The 25,749-nt window shown below is 42.2% G+C and overlaps 1 protein-coding gene across 1 annotated transcript in view; it reads left to right on the forward strand.

Moving 5' to 3' along the window:
* gpc4 (glypican 4) overlaps positions 1-25,749 on the forward strand; it is a 170,935-nt gene that overhangs the window by 129,832 nt on the left and 15,354 nt on the right. The window contains exon 8 of the mRNA XM_073057738.1: positions 13,767-13,942. Within this exon, the coding sequence (XP_072913839.1) occupies positions 13,767-13,942 (176 nt within the window). The remainder of the gene's footprint in view (positions 1-13,766; positions 13,943-25,749) is intronic.

Below are 25,749 nucleotides of genomic sequence, written 5' to 3' on the forward strand. Positions count from 1 at the left end.
TGGTGGGCCCACAATAGATCTTTGGAGATATTGACACCCAGGAACTTGAAACTGCTCACTTTTTCTACTGCTGATCCCTCAATGAGGACTTGTTTGTTTTCCCTTGACCTTGCCTTCTTGAAGTCTATAATGAATTCCTTGGTCTACTGATGTTGGGTGCAAGGTTGTTGTTATATATTTAATATTTCAATAATATTTGAGTAATTTTGTGTATTTATATGTATGGATTGATTAAGCATTCTTGTTCTTTTAAATAATTAACTACGGGTTATATGTAGAAATATATTAATCACCACATTACCACGTAATACTTGCACAGCTCGCTTAAGTAAAGACAAAGTTACACCTGCATTCTTTGGACTCCCCTGTTTCCTTTGAATTAGTTTAATGTTTTGAAGTTGCAGAACATAACATTGTCGACGAGGTAGTTTTAAAACAAACCTGAGACAGCTGCTAACCTGTTAAACTGGAGTGAAACATTCAAACTAAAAAAACACACAGGAACATCAAGTAAAATACCCAGTCCAGCACGTGCAGCAAGATGATAGAGTTTTAAGCAAAAGACAGTGCAGCTCATATTATTCAGAAGGGAAGAAACAATCGAGTTTTTTTTAAAAGTCTAAAAAACTGAAGAATTCAGGATTTGTAAAGAGTGAGCACTGGGTGATAATAATCATAAAAAAATCTGAAATGGCTGGTTACTTTGGGAAGATTGATGAATTTCATTATACTACGGGTGGACTGAGAGCTTATGTGGACTGAGCTATTGGAACTGTATTTTGAAGCAAATGAAATAAACAACGAGAAGTATGTGTCAATTTTGCTAAGTTCATTGGGTTTAAAGGCAGTTTGCTTCAAAGTTTGTTGTTTCAACCAAACCATCAGAAATTAGCTTTGCTGTTATTGCCAAAGTACTGCAGGAACACTTAGTACAAAGGCCATTGTTGAATGCAGGACATCTTAGGTTTCATAAGCAAAATCAAAAAGAAGGGGAGCCCATTTCAGCATACGTGGCTGAATTGAAGAGATTGTCTGAGCATTGTCAGTTTGGTAATGGTCTTAATGATGCACTAAGAGATTGTGTAGTTTGTGGAATCTTCAAAGAAAGCATTCAAAAATGGTTCCTAACTGAAGCACAACTTACAAGTACATTTAAAAGTGCAGTGGAAATCACTGTTTCAATGGAAACTGCAGATAGAGATGCAACTGAGTTGCACTCAGGAATTAAAGTGAGTGTGAATAAAATTGCAACATCTAAACAGAAACCAGCCTGGTCAAAGAAATGGTGTTACCATTGTGACAGTGTCTCACATACACCACATAAATACAGATTTAAAAGGTGAAACTTGCAGAAAATGCAACAAAGTACGACACATGCAAAGAGCAAGACAAAAATAAATGATCTGCACTGGAAAGAGAAAAAGATAAAAAGTTGCAGTTTCAAAAAGAGCATTAATCTTCATGCTGTTGATGGAAAATCCGATAATGATAAAGAGTGACACTGTATTGTTTAGCATTGAGATTTACACTGTGAAAATTAGCAACAGACAAGCAATAACACTTACACCAGAAGTGAACAGCAGATTAACTAAAATGGAATTAGAAATTGGTTCAGCTGTTTCAATCATACCACAAAGTAAGTTTGAACAGCATTTGTCAAGTTGGAGGCCAGTGACTAGTGGTGTGCCTCAGGGATCTGTACTGGGTCCAATGTTGTTTGTTATATACATTAATGATCTGGATGATGAGGTGGTAAATTGGATTGTTACGTATTCGGGCAACAATAATATAGATGAGTTAGGCAAGGGGTTTTATAACGAATAACACGTTTATTAAACACTGATAACAAACCCCCTTCAAATGTAAACAAACCCAAACAATGGTCCGAGCTCAGCTGCTGGCAGCTGGTCAGACAGTTCTTAATAGCTTTGCAGTCTCAAACAGTCTTTAAAGTAGTATTGAAAAAAACAGTTCTCCAAAGCGAATTGCCGAATGAAAACAGTTCAAAGAACGATATGCCGACAGTTCAAAAGCTCACGGTACTTTTAAAAGGAGAGACTTTTTAAAGCGATGTAAATTCTCTTCCACGTCGATGTCCTTCGATTCCCAGCGTCGAACTCCCACGTCGAATCTTATTAAATATAACAACTTAAAGTGACTGACCTCTCTTCCACACTATTCTCAAACCCTTTCTGGTCATCCCAGGGGTCAACAGCGAGAATAGTCAACGAAATCCTTCCGAATGAGGATCACACAAGGTCGAAGTCAATCCATCGAAAATCGATTTTTCTTGATCTCCACTTCACTCTCCATTAGCAAAGAAACCGTTGGCTCTGACCTTTTAAACTTTAGGCATTATATAAAACTTCATTTTTAACTAAACTGCGTCATCCCTTTAAATCACACAGTAACATGAAGTCATCTTGGCAAATCCAGCCACGAACTGCCCCACCTGACAGGGTGGGTCTTCCTTTTATACCCTGTAGAAAAAACCTGTCACATGACCTCTACTGGCGGGAAAATGACATCACTCCACCATTACCTCATGTCCAGTACAACTTCAACCCCAGTCACGTGACAAGGGTACCACTGTCACGTGTCACGGGTACGTAACACCTCCCTCCAAAAAAAACATTTTTGGTCTATCAAGAACAAAAATTTTTAACAATTACTTACAAAAAAAAACAACATGTATAAATCATATAACATACACAATATACAATACAGTAGGAGTGTTACAATAAAAAAAAACCATTCCAAAAAAAAACATTGTACAGTCAACATCGAGATAGACAATCAGCAATCACATTATCTCTACCTTTAATATGAGTTATCACAATATTGTACTCTTGTAACATCAAACTCCAATTTAACAATCTTCTGTTTTTGTTTTTCATCTTACTCAGAAAAACTAACGGATTATGATCAGTGTAAACAATAAGTGGTTTTTGAGTTGTACCAACATATACCTCAAAATATTCCAAAGCTAAAACAAGAGATAACAATTCTTTCTCTATTGTTGAATAGTTTCTTTGATGCTTATTAAATTTCTTAGAAAAGTAAGCTACTGGATGATCAACCTCATCACCCTCATTCCTTTGCATCAATACTGCTCCCGCAGCTTCATCACTAACATCCACAGCTAATGAAAAAGGTTTTTCAAAGTCAGGTGCCTTAAGCACAGGTTGTTCACATATCATTGTTTTCAATTTTTCAAATGCTTCCTGACAAAACACTGTCCACACAAACTTCACATTCTTCTGCAGAAGATTAGTTAATGGAAGGGCAACATTAGCAAAATTTTTACAAAATTTTCTATAATATCCTACCATTCCCAAAAACCTTCTGAGAGTTTTTTTCCCCGTCGGAGTGGGAATTTCCAAAATTGCCTGAACTTTTGCCTGAACAGGAGCTACCTTACCTTGACCTACAACATAACCAAGGTAAGTCACAGTAGCATGTCCAAATTCACTCTTGGCTAAATTAATAGTTAAGTTAGCTTTTGAAAGCTTTTCAAACAATTTCTCCACCGCAATAATGTGTGCTTCCCAAGTATCATTTCCTGTCACTAAATCATCAATATAAGCATCAGTATCTTTCAAACCCTGAATCACAGAATTAATCATCCTCTGAAAAGTACCTGGCGCATTCTTCATCCCAAATGGAAGAACATTATACTCATATAACCCAGATGGAGTTACAAATGCAGAAATCTCTCTACCTCTGTCCGTTAATGGAACACACCAATACCCTTTCAATAAATCAATCTTTGTAAGAAACTTTGCTTTCCCAACTTTATCTACACAATCATCTACTCTAGGAATTGGATATGCATCTGTTTTCGTTACAGCATTCACCTTCCTATAGTCCGTACAAAACCTAATACTACCATCAGGTTTTGGCACCATAACACATGGCGAACTCCAATTCGAGTTAGAATGTCTAATAATATCATTCTCTAACATGTATTCAATTTCTTTCTCAGCAAGTTCACATTTTTCCATGTTCATTCTATATGGATGTTGTTTAATAGGTTTGGCATCTCCAACATCTACATCATGTGAAGCTATAGTAGTCCTTCTCGGAACATCTGGAAACAAATCCTTATACTTAAAAATCAATTCCTTCATCTGTTGTTTCTGCTCTAGCTGTAAATGTGCTAATTTCTCATCCATATTTTCCAAAATAGTCGAATTAGGTAACCTAACAGAAACAATGTTAGATTTAGAATGAAAGTCAGATGAATCATCTATCATGTTCCCAGTTAAATCCAACTCATTCTCACTAACCACAACAGTCACAGTATCAGATTGTTTCTCAAAATATGGTTTAATCATATTTATGTGGCAAAGTTGTGTTGACCTTCTACGATCTGGAGTTTTTATTACATAATCCACATCATTAACTCTAGACACAATTTCATAAGGTCCATGAAATCTAGCTTGTAAAGGATTTGTCTGCACTGGGAAAAGAACCAACACCTTATCTCCAGGCTTAAACATCCTCATCCTAGCTTCCTTATCATACCAAGTCCTCATTTTCTCCTGAGCCAACTTCAAATTTTCCTTGGCTAAGCTACAAGCTTTATGTAACCTGTCCTTAAATTTCAAAACATAGTCCAACAAATTAGTATGCACTTCCTTACTAATCCACTGTTCCTTCAATAAAGCTAAAGGTCCTCTAACTCTATGCCCAAACACAAGTTCAAATGGACTAAACCCTAAAGATTCCTGTACCGATTCCCTTACTGCAAATAAAAGTAAGTTTATACTCTCATCCCAGTCACCTTCATTCTCCACACAATATGTCCTAATCATATTCTTGAGAGTAGAATGAAACCTCTCCAAAGCACCTTGCGATTCTGGATGGTATGCAGACGAAGTAATTTGCTTAGCTCCCAATTTATAAACTATCTGTTGAAACAATCCAGACATAAAATTACTACCTTGATCAGTTTGTATTTCCTTAGGCAATCCAAAATAAGTAAAGAATTTTATAAGAGCCTTCGTCACAGTTTTAGCTTTTATATTCCTAAGTGGTACTGCCTCTGGAAACCTAGACGAAGTACACATGATAGTCAACAAATACTGATAACCAGTTTTTGTCTTTGGTAATGGACCAACACAATCTACAATAACTTTAGAAAACGGTTCACCAAATGCTGGAATAGGTTGTAATGGAGCTACTGGTGTAACCTGATTTGGTTTACCCACAATTTGACAAGTATGGCACGTCTTACAAAACATCGCCACATCTTTTCTTAAACCAGGCCAGTAAAAATGTTTTAAAATCTTGTCCACAGTTTTCCTTACCCCTTGATGTCCACCTAAAGGCACACTATGAGCTAAAGTCAAAATCTCATTCCGATAAACTTTAGGAACAACCACCTGGTAAACAACATTCCATTCCTCACTTGCAGGAATTGTAGGCGACCTCCACTTTCTCATCAACACTCCTTTTTCCAAGTAATATCCTACTGACACCTTCTCAATTTCACTACCTAGTAAAGCTTGTTCCCTTAATTTTACAATCTCAGGATCTCTATTCTGCTCTGCTATCATCTCCTTCCGAGACAAAGATAAATCTTCATAGTCAGACTTACTCCCAGAACCTTGTTCAAACAACGAAGGTAAGAAAGTTTCTGACACATCCTCAAAACTCAAATCCTGAGTTGAACAGTCATGAGTAACAACCTCATTCTGCACATCAATTTTTTTAGCCATAGCTCTAGTCACAACACAAGAAAAATCTGTGTTAGAATTCACCTCAGGTACCTCTGATTCCATTGTCAAATGCACTTCAGGAAAAACTTGTCCACCTGCCAAGTCATTACCTAACAATAAAGAAATACCCTTCACAGGTAAGCTATGCTGTAGTCCTACCTTAACAAATCCTGTAACTAACCCTGACTTTAAATTTACTTCATGTAAACGTACAGGCATAAAATCACTTCCAACACCTCTTATGTAATTTACCTCACCAGTATCACTCTCTTCATTAAACTTCAACACACTATCTAACATCAGTGATTGAGAAGCTCCAGTATCCCTAAGAATCTTTATTGGCACCAGAGTAGATCCTTCTTTCAAGGATACAAACCCTTCAGTTATAAAATGATCATATCCCTTTCTAACTTTGTCAGACTCTAACAAATCCTCATTTGTGTTTACCAAACCCTGTAACTTTACAGGTGCTTTAGTATGTTGCACACAAGCATCTGTAACTGCTTCCTTCTCTTTCTTTTTCAATTTGAAACAGTTAGCTATTACATGGCCAGGCTTCTTACAATAGTTACAAATAAGACCAAACTGTCTTTCCTTCACAGGTTTTCCTTCCTCCTTACCTCTCTCATTAACCTCTAATTTAATTTCTGATTTACCTTGAGTCTCCATATTATTTTTCCTCTTAAAAATTCTACCCTGAGGAAATTTATTCTTATGGATTAAAACATACTCATCAGCTAATCTAGCACAGTCCTGCAATTTATCAGTACCCCTCTCATTTAAGTAGGTCCTTACTTCAACAGGAATGCTTCTTTTAAATTCCTCCATTAAAATCAGCTCTCTCAATGTATCATAGTCCCCATTTACATTTTTAGAAGAAACCCATCTCTCAAAACACATAGCTTTATCATAGGCAAATTCCACATAAGTCTTTTCCACAGACTTTTTCAAACTCCTGAATCTTTCTCTGTACGCTTCTGGGACCAATTCATACGATTTGAGAATATTTTCTTTCACAATATCATAATCTAATGCTTGCGCAGCAGTTAAAGCTGTGTAAACCTGTTGTGCCTTGCCTTTGATTACACTCTGTAATAACACTGACCATTTATCTTTCGGCCACTCTGACATCTGAGCAATAGTTTCAAAATGTTGAAAATATCTCTCCACTTCTGTTTCACTAAATGGAGGGACCAATTTAATTTCTTGGCTAGCAACAAACGGTTTTTTAGAATCAGCAGACTGTTCTACAGACCTCAATTTCTCCATTGCATATTCAAAATCTCTCTGCTTTTGTTCAGCTTCCAATTTATACCTTTCTAACATCATTTGTTCAATTTGCAACTGCATCTCCAGATTACTTATTGGAAACGATTCTAAAATCGATTCTTCAAAATGACCCGAAGCCACAAAATGTGATGCGATCTTTCTCTGTATTACAGCTTTTGATGTAGTTTGCAAAATCCCTTTCAGATGCAACCGATTAGCAAGTTCAGAGACTTCAGTTTTTTTCGCCTTCGCTAACAAATCCGCGTCTGGCGAATCCAGAAACTCATCAATATTCATCGTTGCCGAATACCACTCACAAGCCAATCAAACAAAAAAAAATCGAGCAATCCCCGTTACCAAAACACCGATTCAAAATTCAAAAAACTTTTTAAACTCAAATAATTCAATTCCGGACGTACCCCCATATTTATGTTACGTATTCGGGCAACAATAATATAGATGAGTTAGGCAAGGGGTTTTATAACGAATAACACGTTTATTAAACACTGATAACAAACCCCCTTCAAATGTAAACAAACCCAAACAATGGTCCGAGCTCAGCTGCTGGCAGCTGGTCAGACAGTTCTTAATAGCTTTGCAGTCTCAAACAGTCTTTAAAGTAGTATTGAAAAAAAACAGTTCTCCAAAGCGAATTGCCGAATGAAAACAGTTCAAAGAACGATATGCCGACAGTTCAAAAGCTCACGGTACTTTTAAAAGGAGAGACTTTTTAAAGCGATGTAAATTCTCTTCCACGTCGATGTCCTTCGATTCCCAGCGTCGAACTCCCACGTCGAATCTTATTAAATATAACAACTTAAAGTGACTGACCTCTCTTCCACACTATTCTCAAACCCTTTCTGGTCATCCCAGGGGTCAACAGCGAGAATAGTCAACGAAATCCTTCCGAATGAGGATCACACAAGGTCGAAGTCAATCCATCGAAAATCGATTTTTCTTGATCTCCACTTCACTCTCCATTAGCAAAGAAACCGTTGGCTCTGACCTTTTAAACTTTAGGCATTATATAAAACTTCATTTTTAACTAAACTGCGTCATCCCTTTAAATCACACAGTAACATGAAGTCATCTTGGCAAATCCAGCCACGAACTGCCCCACCTGACAGGGTGGGTCTTCCTTTTATACCCTGTAGAAAAAACCTGTCACATGACCTCTACTGGCGGGAAAATGACATCACTCCACCATTACCTCATGTCCAGTACAACTTCAACCCCAGTCACGTGACAAGGGTACCACTGTCACGTGTCACGGGTACGTAACAGGATTAGTAAGTATGCAGATGATACTAAGATAGGTGGTGTTGTGGATAATGAAGTAGGTTTTCAAAGCTTGCAGAGAGATTTAGGCCAGTTAGAAGAGTGGGCTGAAAGATGGCAGATGGAGTTTAATGCTGATAAGTGTGAGGTGTTACATTTTGGTAGAAATAATCAATATAGGACATACATGGTAAATGGTAGGACATTGAAGAATGCAGTAGAACAGAGTGATCTAGGAATAATGGTGCATATAGCCCTGAAGGTGGAATCTCATGTGGATAGGGTGGTGAAGAAAGCTTTTGGTATGTTGGCCTTTTATAAATCAGAGCATTGGGTGTAGGAGTTGGGATGTAATGTTAAAATTGTACAAGGCATTGGTAAGGCTGATTTTGGAGTATCGTGTACAGTTCTGGTCACCAAATTATAGGAAAGATGTTAAGAAAATAGAGAGTACAGAGAAGATTTACTAGAATGTTACCTGGGTTTCAGCACCTAAGTTACAGGGAAAGATTGAACAAGTTAGGTCTTTATTCTTTGGAGCGTAGAAGGTTGAGGGGGGACTTGATAGAGGTATTTAAAATTATGAAGGGGATAGATAGAGTTGACATGGATAGGCTTTTTCCATTGAGAGTAGGGGAGATTCAAACAAGAGGACACGAGTTGAGAGTTAAGGGGCAAAAGTTTAGGGGGAACTTTACTTAGAGAGTGGTAGCTGTGTGGAACGAGCTTCCAGTAGAAGTGGTAGAGGCAGGTTCGATATTGTCATTTAAGAAAAAAATTGGATAGGTATATGGACAGGAAAGGAATGGAGGATTATGGGCTGAGTGCAGGTTGGTGGGACTAGGTGAGAGTAAGCATTTGGCACGGACTAGAAGGGCCGAGATGGCCTGTATCCATGCTGTATTTGTTATATGGTTACTAAACTGAAGCCTGCAGGTACCCAACTGGGAATTTACACTGGGAAAAAAAAGGTAATTTCTGTAGGAGTGGCATTTGTGACAGTGAAACACAGCAAGCAACAAGCCACATTGAGCGTTTATGTGGTAAAAGCAGAAGAGCTAGCATTATGGGATGTGAGTGGATGAGACAGTTACAACTTGATTGTAGATCCATCCACCATTTGCATGTCACATCTGCTGCAATGAAGCCAACTGAAAGTGAGTTAATAAAGGATGTTGCCATTACTGTCTCAATGCTGAACCCCAAAAACCATTGCCCAACAGAGGACAAATAGGTGTTGGTGTCAACCTCTGTCCTTCTGGTAGGAACGCATGTTGGGCCAAGGAAGAACCACGTTGCTCAGAAGAAACATGGAAGTAAGAAAAACAGTAGTCTGACTACAACAATTTTAGAAGGCAATATATATGAGAAAGCTTCTGATATGTTAATCACAAGAGTAAGAAATCCTCCACAGGGATTAAATCTTTAGGCCTGAATGGGTTAATTTAAAATTTACCATTCCATGGGTGTCCATATATAGTAGTTTCAATATATAATATACTGTGTATATAGTTGAGATCCATTCTCTATAGAGTTGGAGTTTGTAGCTATACAGGGAGGAGTGTTGCCTATTTAATATTTCATTAATACTTAAGTAATCTTGTGTGTATATTATGGATTGATTAAGCATTCTTGTTTATTTAAATAATTATGTATGGTTATATGTAGAAATACGCTAATTGCATACGTCATTACACTACCAGATGATGAGGGCACACCTCACTTAAAATAAGGACAAAGTTACACCCATATGTTTCAGATTCCCATCTCCTTTGAATTAGTTTACTGTTTTGAAGTTATAAAACAATATAGTTGTTGCAACCCCATTCAAACAGCTAATCTATCTTATTCCTGTATACCTACACGTCACTATCAGAAATTCTGCGAACGATAGTTGTGTCATCGGGTGTAGAGAGAGTAGAGCAGTGGGCTAAGCATACATCCTTAATGTGCACTGGGGTTGATTGTCAGTGAGTAGGAGAAGGTACTTGCAGTCTGCACTGGGTCTCCCAATGAGGAAGTCAAGGATCCAGTTCCAGAGTGAGTACCAAGGCCCAGGTTTTGGAGCTTTTTGATTAGTACTGCAGGCATGATGATGTTAAATACTGCTGTAATCATTAAGCAACAGCCTGATGTAGGTGTTGCTATTGTCCAGGTGATCCAAGGCCAAATGGAGAGCCAGAGAGTTAGCATCCACTGTAGCTCTGTTGTGGTGATAGGCAACTTGCTATTGTCCAGGTCCTTGCTTAGACAGGAGTTGGTTCTAGCCATGACCAACCTCTCAAAGCACTTCACTATAGATGTGAATGCAACTGGGTGATGTTCATTGAGGTAGCTGTCAATACTCTTCTTGGGCACTGGTATGATTGTTGCCCTTTTGAAGCAGGTGGGAACCTCCGACTTTAGGAATGAGAGACTGAAGATGTCCTTGAACACTCCTGCCAGTTGGTTGGCACAGGTTTTCAGAGCCCCGCCAGGTATACCATCAGGGCCCGATGCCTTGTGAGGTTCACTCTCTTGAAAGATGTTTTGATCATAGAGTCACCAGATGCCGCAGGGATTTGCACAGATGTAGTTTTATTCTCCCTTTCAAAGCATGAATAAAAGGCATTATGTTCATCTGGGAGTGAAGCATCATGACAATTCATGACAATGACATTTGGCCTGGTTAGTCATATACATGATACAAGTTAGAATAAATTACTGAGCACAGTCAGTCTCATAATATTATAAGACATTACTGCTCCTATTTCTTGTGGTCTGATGGTCTTAAATCATTAGAAATTAGAACTAGTTTGAAGGAGCATTGAATCCTAAAAAAATTATCAGTGGTATACAAGGCCATCAACTGTTGATCAGTTTTTTAAATTCTCTCACTTCTTCAGGACATAATTGTGTGTGATCTGTCAATAAATGTTGAAACAGTTTTGAGTTGCACTGTTCTTGCTGAACACTGATGTGAGACTAGAACATTCTTTTACCATTTAAGCATCTGATTGTCCACCTCCTTTGAGGATAGAACAAGCGCAGTGGATAAGACCACAAGACCATAAGATATAGGAGCAGAAGTAGGCCATTTGGCCCATCAGGTTTGCTCTGCCATTCAAACATGGGCTGATCAAATTCTTCCAGTCATCCCCACTCCCCTGCCTTCTTTCCATACCCCTTGATGCCCTGGCTAATCAAGAGCCTATCTATCTCCGCTTGAAATACACTCAATGACTTGGCATCCAAGAGGGGTACAGATGGACTTGGATTTCCAGAAGACGTTCAATAAAGTGCCGCATAAAAGACTTATCGATGAGATAAGGGTACAGAGAGTTGGGGGTGGGGTATTAGTATGGATAGAAGATTGGTTAACTAATAGGAAGCAGAGAGTTGGGGGACATGGGCATTATTCTGGTTAGCAATCAGAGGTGAGTAGTGTGCAGGGTCAGTGCTGGGCCCACAACTGTTCACGATATACATTAACGATCTGGAAAGGGGATTGAGTGTAGTGTATCTAAGTTTGCTGATGATACTAAATTGAGTGGAAAAGCAAATTGTGCAGAAGATACAGAGAGTCTGCAGAGGGATATGGATAGGTTAAGTGAGTGGGCAAGGGTCTGGCAGATGGAGTACAATGTAGGTAAATGTGAGATCATCCATTTTGGAAGGAAAAATGGAAGAGTAGATTATTACTTAAATGGTAAAAAATTGCAGCATCCTGCTGTGCAGAGGGACTTGGGAGTGCTTGTGCATGAATCAGGGTTGGTTTGCAGGTGCAGCAGCCTATCAAGATGACAAATGGAATGTTGACCTTCATTGCTAGAGGGATTAAATTTAAGAGCAGGGAGGTTATGCTGCAACAGGGCACTGGTGAGGCTGAACCTGGACTACTGCATGCAGTTCTGGTCTCCTTACTTAAGGAAGGATATACTGGCTTTGGAAGCGATGTAGAGGAGGTTCACCAGGTTGATTCCAGAGATGAGGGGGGTTAGACTATGAGAAGAGATTGAGTCAGCTGGTACTGTACTTGCTATAATTCAGAAGGATGAGAGGAGATCTTATAGAAATATATAAAATTATGAAAGGGATAGATAATATAGAGGCAGGAAAGTTGTTTCCACTGGTAGGTGAGACTAGAACTAGGAGACATAGCCTCAAGATTCAGGGGAATAGGGTGGAGATGAGGAGGAACTGCTTTTCCCAGCGAGTGGTGATTCTGTGGAATTCTCTGCCCAACGAAGCAGTAAATATGTTTTAAGACATAGAAGGGGAATTAAGGATTATAGGGAAAAGGGAGTGGAGATGAGTCCATGGCTAGATCAGCCATGATCTTATTGAATGGCAGAGCAGGCTTGGCAGGCAAGATGGTCTACTGCTCCTATTTTTTATGTTCATATGTTCTTATATTCTCCTGTTGCCAAGTTCAAAGTAAATTTATTATCAAAGTACATATGTGTCACCATATACAATTCCAAGAAGTATTTTCATGCGGGCATTCACAGTAAATACAAAGAAATGCCATAGAATCAATGAAAAAACCACAAACACCAAGACGAATAAACAACCAAGACAACAAACTGCAAATACAGAAAGAAAACAGTATAAAATAATAATATCAAATAAATACGCAACTCTGAGCTTTGAACTCTGGGTCTGTACTCCCAGAGTTTGAAGAATGAAGGGATCTCATTGAAACCTATCCAATATCGAAAGGCCTAGATAGAGTGGATGTGGAGAGGATTTTTTTTATAGTGGGGGGGGGGGGGGGAAGTATTGGACCAGAGGGACAGCCCAAGAATAGTGTGACGTCCCTTTAGAACAGAAATGATGAAAAATTTATTTAGCCAGAGGGTGTGAACCTGTGCAATTCATTGCCACATGTGGCTGTGGAGGCCAAATCATGGAGTATATTGAAAGCAGAAGTTGAAAGGTTCTTGATTAGTTAGGATTTCAAAGGTTATGGAGAGAAGGTAGGAAAATGGACGAGAGGGCTGATAATCAGCCATGATGGAATGGTGGAGCAGAATCAATGGGATGAATGGTGTAATTCTGCTCCTATGTTTTATGGTTTCCTATTATACGTGGAGAGATTTGGTGAAACTAGATTGGCTAAGGCAAGATTTAATACTGGCGTTTGAAGAACTAGAGCTTTGCTGGAGTTAATAAGCACAGTTTGATCAGAGGACAAGGCTTGAAATTGGTTGAAAAAATAATGTGCTGTTGAGCTTCATTTTGACATAATTGGAATCTTCTACATAGAAAGGTGGAAGAAACATTGTTTTTTAAAATTTATTTTTCAGTAGTTAGTGGAGAATGAATTTCAGGACTTTGGAGAAGATCTTTACCATAGACACGACCTCAGTGTTTTCCCTATTGTGTGTCCAGTGGTGCAGAATGCAAATCATCTTGTAGAATTTCATTATGTTTTTCACAGTACAATTTTTCTTTTATTTTTCAAATCGGTTCAGCTTTCCATTACAATATAAAGGGATTATTTGTGTTTGCCAGGTACAATTTTCCAGTGGCAGGTAATGGCCTTGCTAACCAGCTCAATAACCCGGCTGTTAAAGTGGATATTACCAAACCAGACATGGTGATTCGGAGGGAGATAATGGTGCTGCGAATAATGACTAATAAAATTAAAAATGCCTATCATGGAAATGATGCAACATTTCAAGATGCAGGTAAGTTACTTTTCCCTAGATAAAGGTCACCTTGATGTACGTTTTTAAAATCAAACGTATTTAATATTTTAGGAAGAGAGAGTCATAAAAACAGAAAACCTACAGCACAATACAGGTCCTTCGGCCCACAAAGTTGTGCCGAACATGTCCCTACCTTAGAAATTACTAGGCTTACTTACAGCCCTCTATTTTACTAAAATCTATGTACCTATCCAAAAGTCTCTTAAAAGACCCTATTGTATCCACCTCCACCACCTTTGCCGGCAGCCCATTCCACACACTCACCATTCTCTGAGTAAAAAAAACTTACCCCTGACATCTCCTCTGTACCTACTCCCCAGCACCTTAAACCTATGTCCTCTTGTGGCAACCATATCAGCCTTGGGAAAAAGCCTCTGATTATCAACATGTAATCAAAAGCGATCTTTTTTGCCTTTCAAGCTAGCATATATTACACCTCTCTTGTTTGACTGAAGAACTAAGTTTAAAATTACCATTATAGAGAACTACAATACAGAAACAGGCCCTTTGGCCCATCTGTTTGTACCAGACTATTATTCTGCTTAGTTGCATTACCTGGTCTATAACCTTCCATACTGCCCCCCCCATACATGTATTTGTCCAAATCTGTCTTAAATGTTGAAATCAAATCCACATCCCCCATTTCCCCATATAGGTATATGAAGCTTAGAAAAATAGAGGGCTATGGGTAAACCTAGGTAGTTCTAAGGTAAGGTCATGCTCGGCACAGCTTTGTGGGCCGAAAGGCCTATATTGTGCTGTAGGTTTTCTATGTTCTATGTTTCTATTTCCACTGGCTGCTCGTTCTACACTCTCACCACCCTCTTGAGTGAGAAAGTTCCTCCTAAGGTTCTCCTTAAGTGTTTCACTTTTCATCCTTAACCCATGATCCTGCTTTATATTATAGGCTAGTTTGCCTTCACACTTCATCTTTTCCCTTCTTATAGCTTTTTTAGATGGCTTTTGTTGGATTTTAAAAGCTTCCCAATCATCCAACTTCCCACTCATTTTTGCTACCTTAAATGCCCTTTCTTTGGCTTTGATGCAGTCCTTAACTTCCCTTGTCAACCACAGATGCCTACCCCTACCATCTGAGAACAACGTCTTCTGTGGAATATATCTATTCTGCACTTTGTGAAATATTCCCAGAATTTTCAGCGATCACTACTCTGTGGTCACCCATGCCAGTATCCTCCTTCAATCCACCTGGGCAAGCTCCTATCTCATGCTTCTGTAATTCTCTTTACTCCATTATGATACTGATACATGTGACTTATGCTTCTTCCTCTCAAACTGCAGTATCGATTTTATCATATTATGATCACTTGCCCCGAAGGGTTCCTTTACATTAAGCTCCCTAATAAGATCTGGGTTATTACACAACACCCAATCTGAGATAGTGTTCATGGAGTAGGCTCAAGCACAAGCTGTTCTAAAAAGCCATCTTGTAGGCATTCAACAAATTCCCTCTCATGCAATCCAACACCACCCTGATTTTCCCAATCCTTTTGCATATTGAAAAGATATTTCCAATCTTCCAGTCCTCCAGGACCATGCCAGAATCAAGTGATTCTTGAAAAATCATGATAAGTGCATACCTTATCACTTCAGCAACCTCCCTCGGGACACTGGGATGTAGTCCATCTGGTGCAGGTGACTTTTCCACCTTAAGACCTTTCAGTTTGCCTCACACTTTTTTCTTTGTAGTAGCAATGGCACTCACTCCTCCCCTGACACTCACAGACCTCTGGCACACTGCTAATTTCTTCCACAGTGAAGACAGGTGTAAAGTAGCCATTAAGTTAATCTGCCATTTCTTTATCCCCCATTACTACTTCACCAGCATCATTTTCTAGTGGTTCAATGTCAACTCTCATCTTTCTTTTATTCCCTCTCTTGCGATCGACACCAACCTGATTTTCCCAATTCCCTTGCATATTGAAGTCCCCCATTAGAATTGTGTCATTACCTTACATTCATTTTATATCTGTCATAGAACCATAGAACACTACAGCACAGTACAGGCCCTTCAGCCCTCCATGTTGTGCCGACCCATATAATCCTTAGAAAAATATACTAAACCCACATTACCCCATAACCTTCCATTTTTCTTTCATCCATGTGCCTGTCCAAGAGGCTCTTAAATACCCCTAATGTTTTAGCCTCCACCACCATCCCTGGCAAGTCATTCCAGGCACTCTCAACCCTCTGTGTAAAAAAACTTACCCCTGATGTCTCCCCTAAACTTCCCTCCCTTAATTTTGTACATATGCCCTCTGGTGTTTGCTATTGGTTTTCTGGGAAACAGGTACTGACTATCCACCCTATCTATGCCTCTCATAATCTTGTAGACCTCTATCATGTCCCCTCTCATCCTTCTACACTCCAAAGAGAAAATTCCCAGCTCTGCTAACCTTGCTTCATATGACTTGTTCTCCAAACCAGGCAACATCCTGGTAAATCTCCTCTGCACCCTCTCCATAGCTTCCACATCCTTCCTATAATGAGGTGACCAGAATTGAACACAATACTTAGCCCTGAGGAGGGCTAAGGCACCGGTGACCCCTGTTTCCATCCAAGGGGTCACTGTGGACATGGTAGAGGATTACAAATACTTGGGGATACGAATTAACAATAAACTGGACTGGTCAAAGAACACTGAGGCTGTCTACAAGAAGTGTCAGAGCCGTCTCTACTTCCTGAGGAGACTGAGGTCCTTTAACATCTGCCAGACGATGCTGAGGATCTTCTACGAGTTTGTGGTGGCCAGTGCTATCATGTTTGCTGTTGTGTGCTGGGGCAGCAGGCTGAGGGTAGCAGACACCAACAGAATCAACAAACTCATTCGTAAGGCTAGTGATGTTGTGGGGGTGGAACTGGACTCTCTGATGGTGGTGTCTGAAAAGAGGCTGCTGTCCAAGTTGCATGCCATCTTGGACAATGTCTCCCATCCACTCCATAATGTACTGGTTAGGCATAGGAGTAAGTTCAGCCAGAGACTGATTCCACCGAGATGCAACACTGAGCGTCGTAGGAAGTCATTCCTGCCTGTGGCCATCAAACTTTACAACTCCTCCCTCGGAGTGTCAGACACCCTGAGCCAATAGGCTGGTCCTGGACTTATTTCCACTTGGAATAACTTACTTATTATTTAATTATTTATGGTTTTATATTGCTATATTTCTACACTATTCTTGGTTGGTGCAACTGTAACGAAACCCAATTTCCCTTGGGATCAATCAAGTATGTCTGTCTGTCTGTCTAAGTGTGGTCTCACCAGAGATTTGTAGAATTGCAACATGACCTCTCTAGTCTTGAACTCAATCCCCCTGTTAATGAAGCCTAGCATCCCATAGACCTTCTTAACTACTCTATCATCCTTGAGGGATGTATGGATTTGAACCCCAAGGTCCCTTTGTTCATCCACACTCTTAAGTAACTGACCATTAATCCTGTACTCAGTCTTCTGGTTTGTCCTTCCAAAATGCATCACCTCTCACTTGTCCAGATTGAACTCCATCTGCCATTTTTCTGCCCAACTTTGCAGCCTGTCTATATCCTCTTGTAACCTTCGACAACCTACAGCTCCATCCACAACTCCTCCAATCTTCGTGTCATCTGCAAACTTACTCACCCATCCTTCTGCCTCTACATCCAGGTCATTTATAAAAATCACAAATAGCAAAGGTCCCAGGACAGATCCCTGCGGCACTCCACTAGTCACCGACCTCCAGGCAGAATACTTTCCTTCCACAACTACCCTCTGCTTTCTTCCTTTAAGCCATTTTTTTTATCCCATGCCTCATGATTTTCTGGATGAGTCTCTCATGAGGGACCTTGTCAAATGGTCCATGTAGACCACATCCACTGCCCTACCCTCATCAATTTCTTTTGTTACCGCTTCAAAAAACTCAATCAGGCTCGTGAGGCTCGATCTTCCCTTCACAAAGCCATGTTGACTATCCATGAGTAGACTGTACTTCTCCAAATGCTCGTAGATCCTATCCTTAAGAATCCTTTCCAGTAGTTTGCATACCACCAACGTAAGACTCACCGGTCTGTAGTTCCCAGGTTTCTCCCTATTATCTTTTTTAAACAAGGGAACTACATTGTCATCTACTTGTAAAGCTGCTGGCTCATCCTCAGCTCTATCATACTTATTCCCGTCCCTCTGCCATTTTCACTTAAACCACTCCCAACAGTTCTAGCAAACCTGCCCGCAAGAAAATTGGTCCCCTTTGGATTCAAGTGCAACCTGTCCCTTTTATATAGGTCCCACCTGCCCCAGGAGAGGTCCCAATTATCCAGAAATCTGAATCCTTGCCCCCTGCTCCAATTCTTCAGCCATCCATTTACTTGCTACCTCATTCTTTCCTATCCTCACTGTCGCATGGCACAGGCAGCAATCCTGAGATTACTACCCTTGAGGTCTTGCTTCTCATCTTCCTTCCTAAACCCCTGTGTTCTTTTCTCAGGATCTCCTGCCTTTTTATTCCCATGTCGTTGGTACCAATATGTATCACGACCTCTGGCTGCTCACCCTCCCTTTTCAGGATGTTGTGGATGTGTTCAGAAATATCGTGGACCCTGGCACCCGGGAGGCAAACTACCATCCATGTTTCTTTTTTCGCATCCACAGAATCGCCTAACTGTCCCCTGACTATAGAGTCCCTATTACTGCTACATCCTATTGATTTCCCTACCTTTCTGAGCAACAGGGCCAGACTCAGTGCCAGAGTCGCGGCTGCTGTTGCTTCCTCCAGGTAGGCTGTCCTCTGCTACAGTACTCAAAATGGAGTACTTATTGTTGAGGGGTTGGCCACAGGGTGCTCACCACTATCTGACGTTCTCCCTGTAATATCCTTGAGTATGTTTTATATTAGTGGTCACCAACCCGTCGATCGCGATTGACTAGTCGATCTTTGAGACTTTCCCAGTAGATCCTGAAAAAAAAGAAAAATAAATACACAAATACTGTTGAGAGATTGTTTCTGGGAGAGATTGTCCCCTCTCCTGACTGTCACCCATTTCTCTGTCTCCTGTATCCTTGAGGTGACTACCTCCCCGTAGCTCCTGTCTTATCACTGTTTTATTTTCCCTAACAAGCTGAAGATCATCAAGCTGCAGCTCCATTTCTCTAACTCGGTCACTAAGGAGCTGCATGTAGCCGCACCTGGTGCAGATGTAGCCTTTGGGTAGGCTGAATTCTCCTGTAATTCCCACATCTGACACCCAGAAAAGAACACTGGCTATTCTCTCAAGATTTAAATAAGGAACGAGCTTACCTACTTACCTTGCCTCCACCTGTTCTTGCTGAATCCCTGTTGAGCCAAAGCCTTACTACTCTGCCTCAGACTACGCCGACAACGACTGTTCCAAACATGACCGGTCCACTAGGCAGTACCTCTCTTGAGAATTGGTTTTTAAAGCTATTCACTGGACCTGCGCAGTACTCCGAACAACCTCCTCAGCCTTTCGAGCCCTTTGAGCCGGGCTGCTCAGCAATCCCCCAAATTAATCGTAGCCCAATGATGGGACAATTTACAATGACCAATTAACTTACTAACTGGAACATCTTTAGATTGTAGGAGGGAACCAGAGCACCCAGAGGAAACCCACGCGGCCATGGGGTGAAAGTAGAAACTCGTTAGATGGCAAGCACCTACTCCTCTGTAATCTGTATAATAGTCCATGCCTTCACTTCTATAGATTCTTGTCCATCTCCTGAGTAAACGTAGATGCAAAATATCCATTTAGTATCTTCCCCATCTCTTTTGGTGCCATGCATAAATGACTGCTGATCTTCAAGAGGACCAAGTTTGTCCTTCGCTATCCTTTTGGTTTTAATATCTCTGCAGAAGCCCTTGGGAATCTGCTTCATCGTGTCTGCAGAGTAGCATCATGCCTTCTTTTAGCCCTTCTGCTGTCCCTCTGTAGTATACTCTTGTATTTCTTATACTCCTCAAAAACCTCATTTGTTCCTTCAGGATCAGATTTAATACCACCAGCATATGTTGTGAAATTAGATTTTGTGACAACAGTACATTGCAATACACAATAGTGAAAAAAACTGAACTACTGTAAATATAAATCTATTTTAAATAAGCAGTGCAAAAAATGTAGTGAAGTAGTGTTCATTCATAAAATTGATGGCAGAGGGGAAAAAGCACTGACTCATTGAGTGTGTGCCTTCAGGCTCACGTACCTCCTTCCTGATAGTAGCAATGCGAAGAGGGTATGTCCTGGGTAATGGGGGTCCTTAATGATCAATGTAACCTTTTTTAGGCATCGCTCCTCGAAGATGTCCTGGATGCTGGGGAGACCAATGCCAATGATGGAGCTGACTTGAGTCCACAACTTTCTGCACCTTCTTTCAATTTGGTGCAGTAGCTCTCCCCCCACCCCCCATACCAGTGTGATGCAACCAGTTAGAATGATCTCCATGGTACATCTGTAGAAACTTGTGAATGTCTTTGGTGACATACCAAATCTCCTCAAACTCCTAATGAAATATGGCTACTTTGGAACTGTATCGATATATTGGGCCCAAAGTAGATTCTCAAAAGCTGCTGATTCCCAGGATCTTGAAATAAGAACTCAAGAACATAACAAATAGGAGCAGGAGTAGGCCATCTGGCGCATAGAGCCTGCCCCGCCATCCAATTAGATCATAGCTGATCTGTCCATAAACTCAGCTCCATCTACCTGCCTTTTCCCCATAACCGTTATTTCCCCTACTATATAAAAATCTATCTAACTGTATCTTAAATATATTCTTTCCAATTGCTTATTCTTTCCACTTCTGATCTCTCTATGAGGACTGGTGTGTGTTCCCTTATCTTATCCTTTCTGAAGTCTACAATGAGTTACTGACATTGAGTGCAGGATTGTTGCTGCAACACCACTTCTGCCTGTACCTGCTATGCACCTCCTTTTTCTTAACCAGGGCCTCAATATCTCTTGTAAACCAAGGCTCCCTAAACCTGTTAACCTTTCCTTTTATTCTGACAGGAGCACACAAACTTTGTACTCTCAAAATTTCACATTTGAAGACCTTTGGCAGAAAACAACCTCCTCCAATCCACACTTGCCAGATCTTTTCTGATATCAATTGGCCTTTCTCCAATTTAGAATCTCAAGACCACACCTATCATTCTCCATATCTCGAAATTAATAGAATTATGATCATAAGATCCAAAGTGATCCCCTACATACACTTGGTATGTGATCCAAAGTGACACTTTGCCCTGTCTTGTTCCCCAATAGGAGATCCAGTATTTCCACTGTCTCTAGCTGCAGCCTCTTTCTTGGCTAAAGAAACTTTACTGAACACATTAGCCAAACTCTATCCCATCCAGGTCTGTGGAAAGTTAAATCACCTACTGTCACAACCTTATGTTTCTTGCAAATTTGTCCCTCTGAATCCCACGACAATTGGGTTATCTATAATATAATCAAATTATCCTAGTAATCCCTTTCTTATTCTTCAGTTCCACCCATACAGCCTCAGGAGACATGCTGTGCAGTGTGACATTTTCCAGGACCCGCTCCCTTTAATCCCTCCTCCTCCAGCATATCTAAAACAACAGAACTCTGAAACATTGAGTTGCCAGTCCTGCTCCTCCTGCAACCAAGCCTCACTATTAGCTACAATGCCATATTTCCACATGCTGATCCATGCTTTAAGCTCACCCGCCTTTCCAACAATACATCTTGCATTGAAACATACACAACCAGAACATTAGTCCCACCATGCTCAACCTTTTGATTCCTGACTTTGTTTGTAGGCTTAATAACATCTGTCTGTCCACTAGTTGCTCTGGTGCTCTGATTCCCACCCACCTGCAACCCCAATGTGCAGCACCAGCAAATCTTCCAAGAAGGATATTAGACCTCTCTCTTTTTCAGGTGCAAAGCATCCTGTCCATTAGAGGTTCCACCTTCTCTGGGGGAGAGCCAATAATGCAAAAGAATGAAGCCCTCTGTGAAGTTACTTTTCAGGACCTTGTCCCCCCATCTTACCCATGTCACTGGTATTCACCCTCTGGATGATCACCTTCCCGCTTAAGAATGCTGTAGATTCGATCTGAGACATCCCTGACCCTGGGACCTGGGAGGCAACATACTATCCGGAAATTTTGTTCTTGTCCACAAACAATTCTAAGGGTAGAAAGACCCTAATGGGAGTTATCTACAGGCCCCCAAACAGCAGTCTGGATGTAGGGTGTAAGTTGAATGAAGAGTTAAAATTGGCATGTCGCAAAGGTAATGATACAGTTGTCATGGGGGATTTCAACTTGCAGGTAGACTGAGAATCAGAATGGTACTGGACCCCAAGAAAGGGAGTTTGTGGAGTGCCTCCGAGATGGATTCTTAGAACAGCTGGTACTGGAGCCTACCAGGGAGAAGGCAATTCTAGATTTAGTGTTGTGCAATGAACCGGATTTGATCAGGGACCTCGAGGTAAAAGAACCATTAGGAGGTAGTGACCATAATATGATATGTTTTAACCTACAATTTGAGAAGGAGAAGGGAAAATCGGATGTGTCAGTATTACAGTTGAACAAAGGAAACTATGGAGCTATGAGGGAGGAGCTGGCCAAAGTTCAATGGAACAATACCCTAGCAGGGAAGACTGGAACAACAATGGCAGTTATTTCTGGGAATAATGCAGAAGGTGCAGGATCGGTTCATTCCAAAGAGGAAGAAAGATCCTAAGGGGAGTAAGGGGCGGCCTTGGCTGACGAGGGAAGTAAAGGGCAGTATAAAAATAAAAGAGAAGTATAACATAGCAAAGATGAGTGGGAAACCAGAGGACTGGGAAGCTTTTAAAGAGCAACAGAAGATAACAAAAAAGGGCAATACGCCAAGAAAAAATGAGGTACGAAGATAAACTGGCCAAGAATATAAAGGAGGATAGTAAAAGCTTCTTTAGGTCTGTGAATAGCAAAAAAATAGTTAAGACCAAAACTGGGCCATTGAAGACAGAAACGGGTGAATTTATTATGGGGAACAAGGAAATGGCAGATGAGTTGAACAGGTACTTTGGATCTGTCTTCACTAGGGAAGTCACAAACAATCTCCCAGATGTAATAGTGGCCAAAGGAACTAGGGTAAAGGATGAACTGAAGGAAATTTATATTAGGCAAGAAACGGTGTTGGATAGACTGTTGAGTCTGAAGGCTGATAAGTCCCCGGGACCTGATGGTCTGCATCCCAGGGTACTTAAAGAGGTGGCTCTAGAAATCGTGGACGCATTGGTAATCATTTTCCAATGTTCTATAGATTCAGGAACAGTTCCTGCTGATTGGAGGGTGGCTAATGTTGTCCCACTTCTCAAGAAAGGAGGAAGAGAGAAAACAGGGAATTAGAAAGGGGGGGGAAGAGGAGGGCATGATGGCATGAACATTGACCTCTAACTTCCGTTAATGCCCCTCCTCCCCTTCTTATCCCATCCCTGACATATTTAGTTGTTTGTCTGTTCTCCATCTCCCTCTGGTGCTCCCCCCCCCCTTTCTTTCTCCTGAGGCCTCCCGTCCCATGATCCTTTCCCTTCTCCAGCTCTGTATCACTTTCGCCAATCACCTTTCCAGCTCTTAGCTTCATCCCACCCCCTCCAGTCTACTCCTATCATTTTGCATTTCCCCCTCCCCCCTCTACTTTCAAATCTCTTACTGTAGCGGTGTGCTACACGCAGCGCTAAAATAACGACACGGAGTCGGTAAACTGCAATTAAAGATGACTTTATTCGAACTTCACAGCTTTGCTTTAAAGCCTCCCTCAGCCTGCCCTCCCCGGGCGCAGATGCTCTAAGGGACACGTACTCACAAACCCCCGCAGGCTTTTTCCCTTTGTTGCGGACCTGGCCTTTGTTCCTGCGCGCTGGCTATTTGTGAGCCGGTTCGAGTGCGCTAGGAAGTGGGTCGCCACATAACCCCCCCCCAGAACCGGCGATACACCCCCCAATGTCCACAGTCTGGGCCGGACCCTGTTTGGGAGGTCAGCCTCTGCGCCGCGGTGCTGGAAACTCGACCGGTTGAGCCAGGTCCACACGGGCCGGTTTGAGTCGGTCCACCGTAAAAACCTCCTCTCTCCCCCCAACGTCCAGCTCGAACGTGGACCCGTTGTTCCTGAGCACCGTAAACGGCCCCTCGTAGGGCTGTTGCAGCGGTGGCCGATGCCTGCCCCGTTGTACAAACACAAACTTACAGTTCTGCAGGTCTTTGGGTACGCAGGTCAGGTTCGGCCCATGCTGCGAAGTGGGTATGGGGGCCAGGTCACCGAGCCTCTCGCGTAGTCTGCCCAGGACTGCTGCGGGTACTTCCTCTTGCCCCCTTGGGGCTGGTATGAACTCCCCGGGGACGACCAGGGGTGTGCCGTACACCAACTCGGCCGACGAGGCGTGCAGATCGTCTTTGGGCGCCGTGCGGATGCTGAGTAGGACCCAGGGAAGCTCGTCCGCCCAGTTAGCTCCTCGCAGGCGGGCCATGAGAGCCGACTTTAGGTGATGGTGGAAATGCTCCACTAGTCCGTTTGACTGTGGGTGGTAGGCAGTGGTGTGGTGCAGCTGTGTCCCCAAAAGGCTGGCCATAGCTGACCACAGGCTGGAGGTGAACTGGGCGCCTCTGTCGGAGGTAATGTGGGCCGGTACACCAAAGCGGGACACCCAGGTGGCGATCAGTGCCCGGGCGCAAGATTTGGAGGTGGTGTCCGTGAGCGGGATCACCTCTGGCCATCTTGTGAACCGGTCCACGATAGTCAGGAGGTGCCGCGCTCCACGCGACACTGACAGGGGGCCCACGATATCCACGTAAATGTGGTCGAAACGCCGGTGGGTGGGGTGGAACTGCTGCGGCAGAGCTTTGGTGTGCCGCTGCACCTTGGCCGTCTGGCAGTGCATGCACGTTCTGGCCCATTCACTGACCTGCTTGCGGAGTCCGTGCAAAACGAACCTGTTGGCTACCATCCCGACAGTTGTCCTGATGGAGGGGTGCGCTAAGTTATGAATGGAGTCGAAAACACGGCGCCGCCAGTTTGCCAGGATGACGGGACGGGGCTGGCCGGTGGCGATGTCACAGAGTAGGGTCCTCTCACCTGGGCCTACGGGGAGGTCCTGGAGCTGCAAACCGGAGACTGTGGTTCTGTAACTCAGGATCTCCTCGTCTGCCTGCTGCGCCTCTGCCAGCGCCTCAAAGTCTACCCCTTGGGAAAGGGCATGAATGTTAGGGCAAGAGAGTGTGTCCACCACGACATTGTCCTTACCCGAGACGTGCCGGACATCTCGTGTCGGAGATCTCGTGTATTCAGAGATGTAGGACAGATGGCGCTGCTGGTGGGATGACCAGGGATCGGACACCTTCGTGAACGTAAAGGTAAGCGGCTTGTGCTCCGTGAACGTGGTGAAGGGCCTACCTTCTAAGAAGTACCTGAAATGCCGGATTGCCAGGTATAGCGCCAACAGTTCCCGGTCGAAAGCACTGTATTTGAGCTCGGGTGGCCGCAGGTGTTTGCTGAAAAATGCCAGGGGTTGCCAGCGCCCCTCGATGAGTTGTTCCAGCACCCCACCGACTGCCATGTTAGATGCGTCCACTGTGAGGGCGGTAGGGATGTCCATTCTGGGATGCACTAGCATCGCGGCGTTCGCCAAGGCTTCCTTCATTTGAATGAAAGCGGCGGCGGACTCCTCGTCCCAGGCAATATCCTTGCCCGGACCCAACAGCAGGGCGAACAGGGGGCGCATGATTCGAGCAGCTGAAGGGAGGAAGCGGTGGTAGAAATTGACCATA

The sequence above is a fragment of the Hemitrygon akajei genome, chromosome 10 (genome assembly GCF_048418815.1).
Source record: "Hemitrygon akajei chromosome 10, sHemAka1.3, whole genome shotgun sequence".
Taxonomy (NCBI): Eukaryota; Metazoa; Chordata; class Chondrichthyes; order Myliobatiformes; family Dasyatidae; genus Hemitrygon; species Hemitrygon akajei.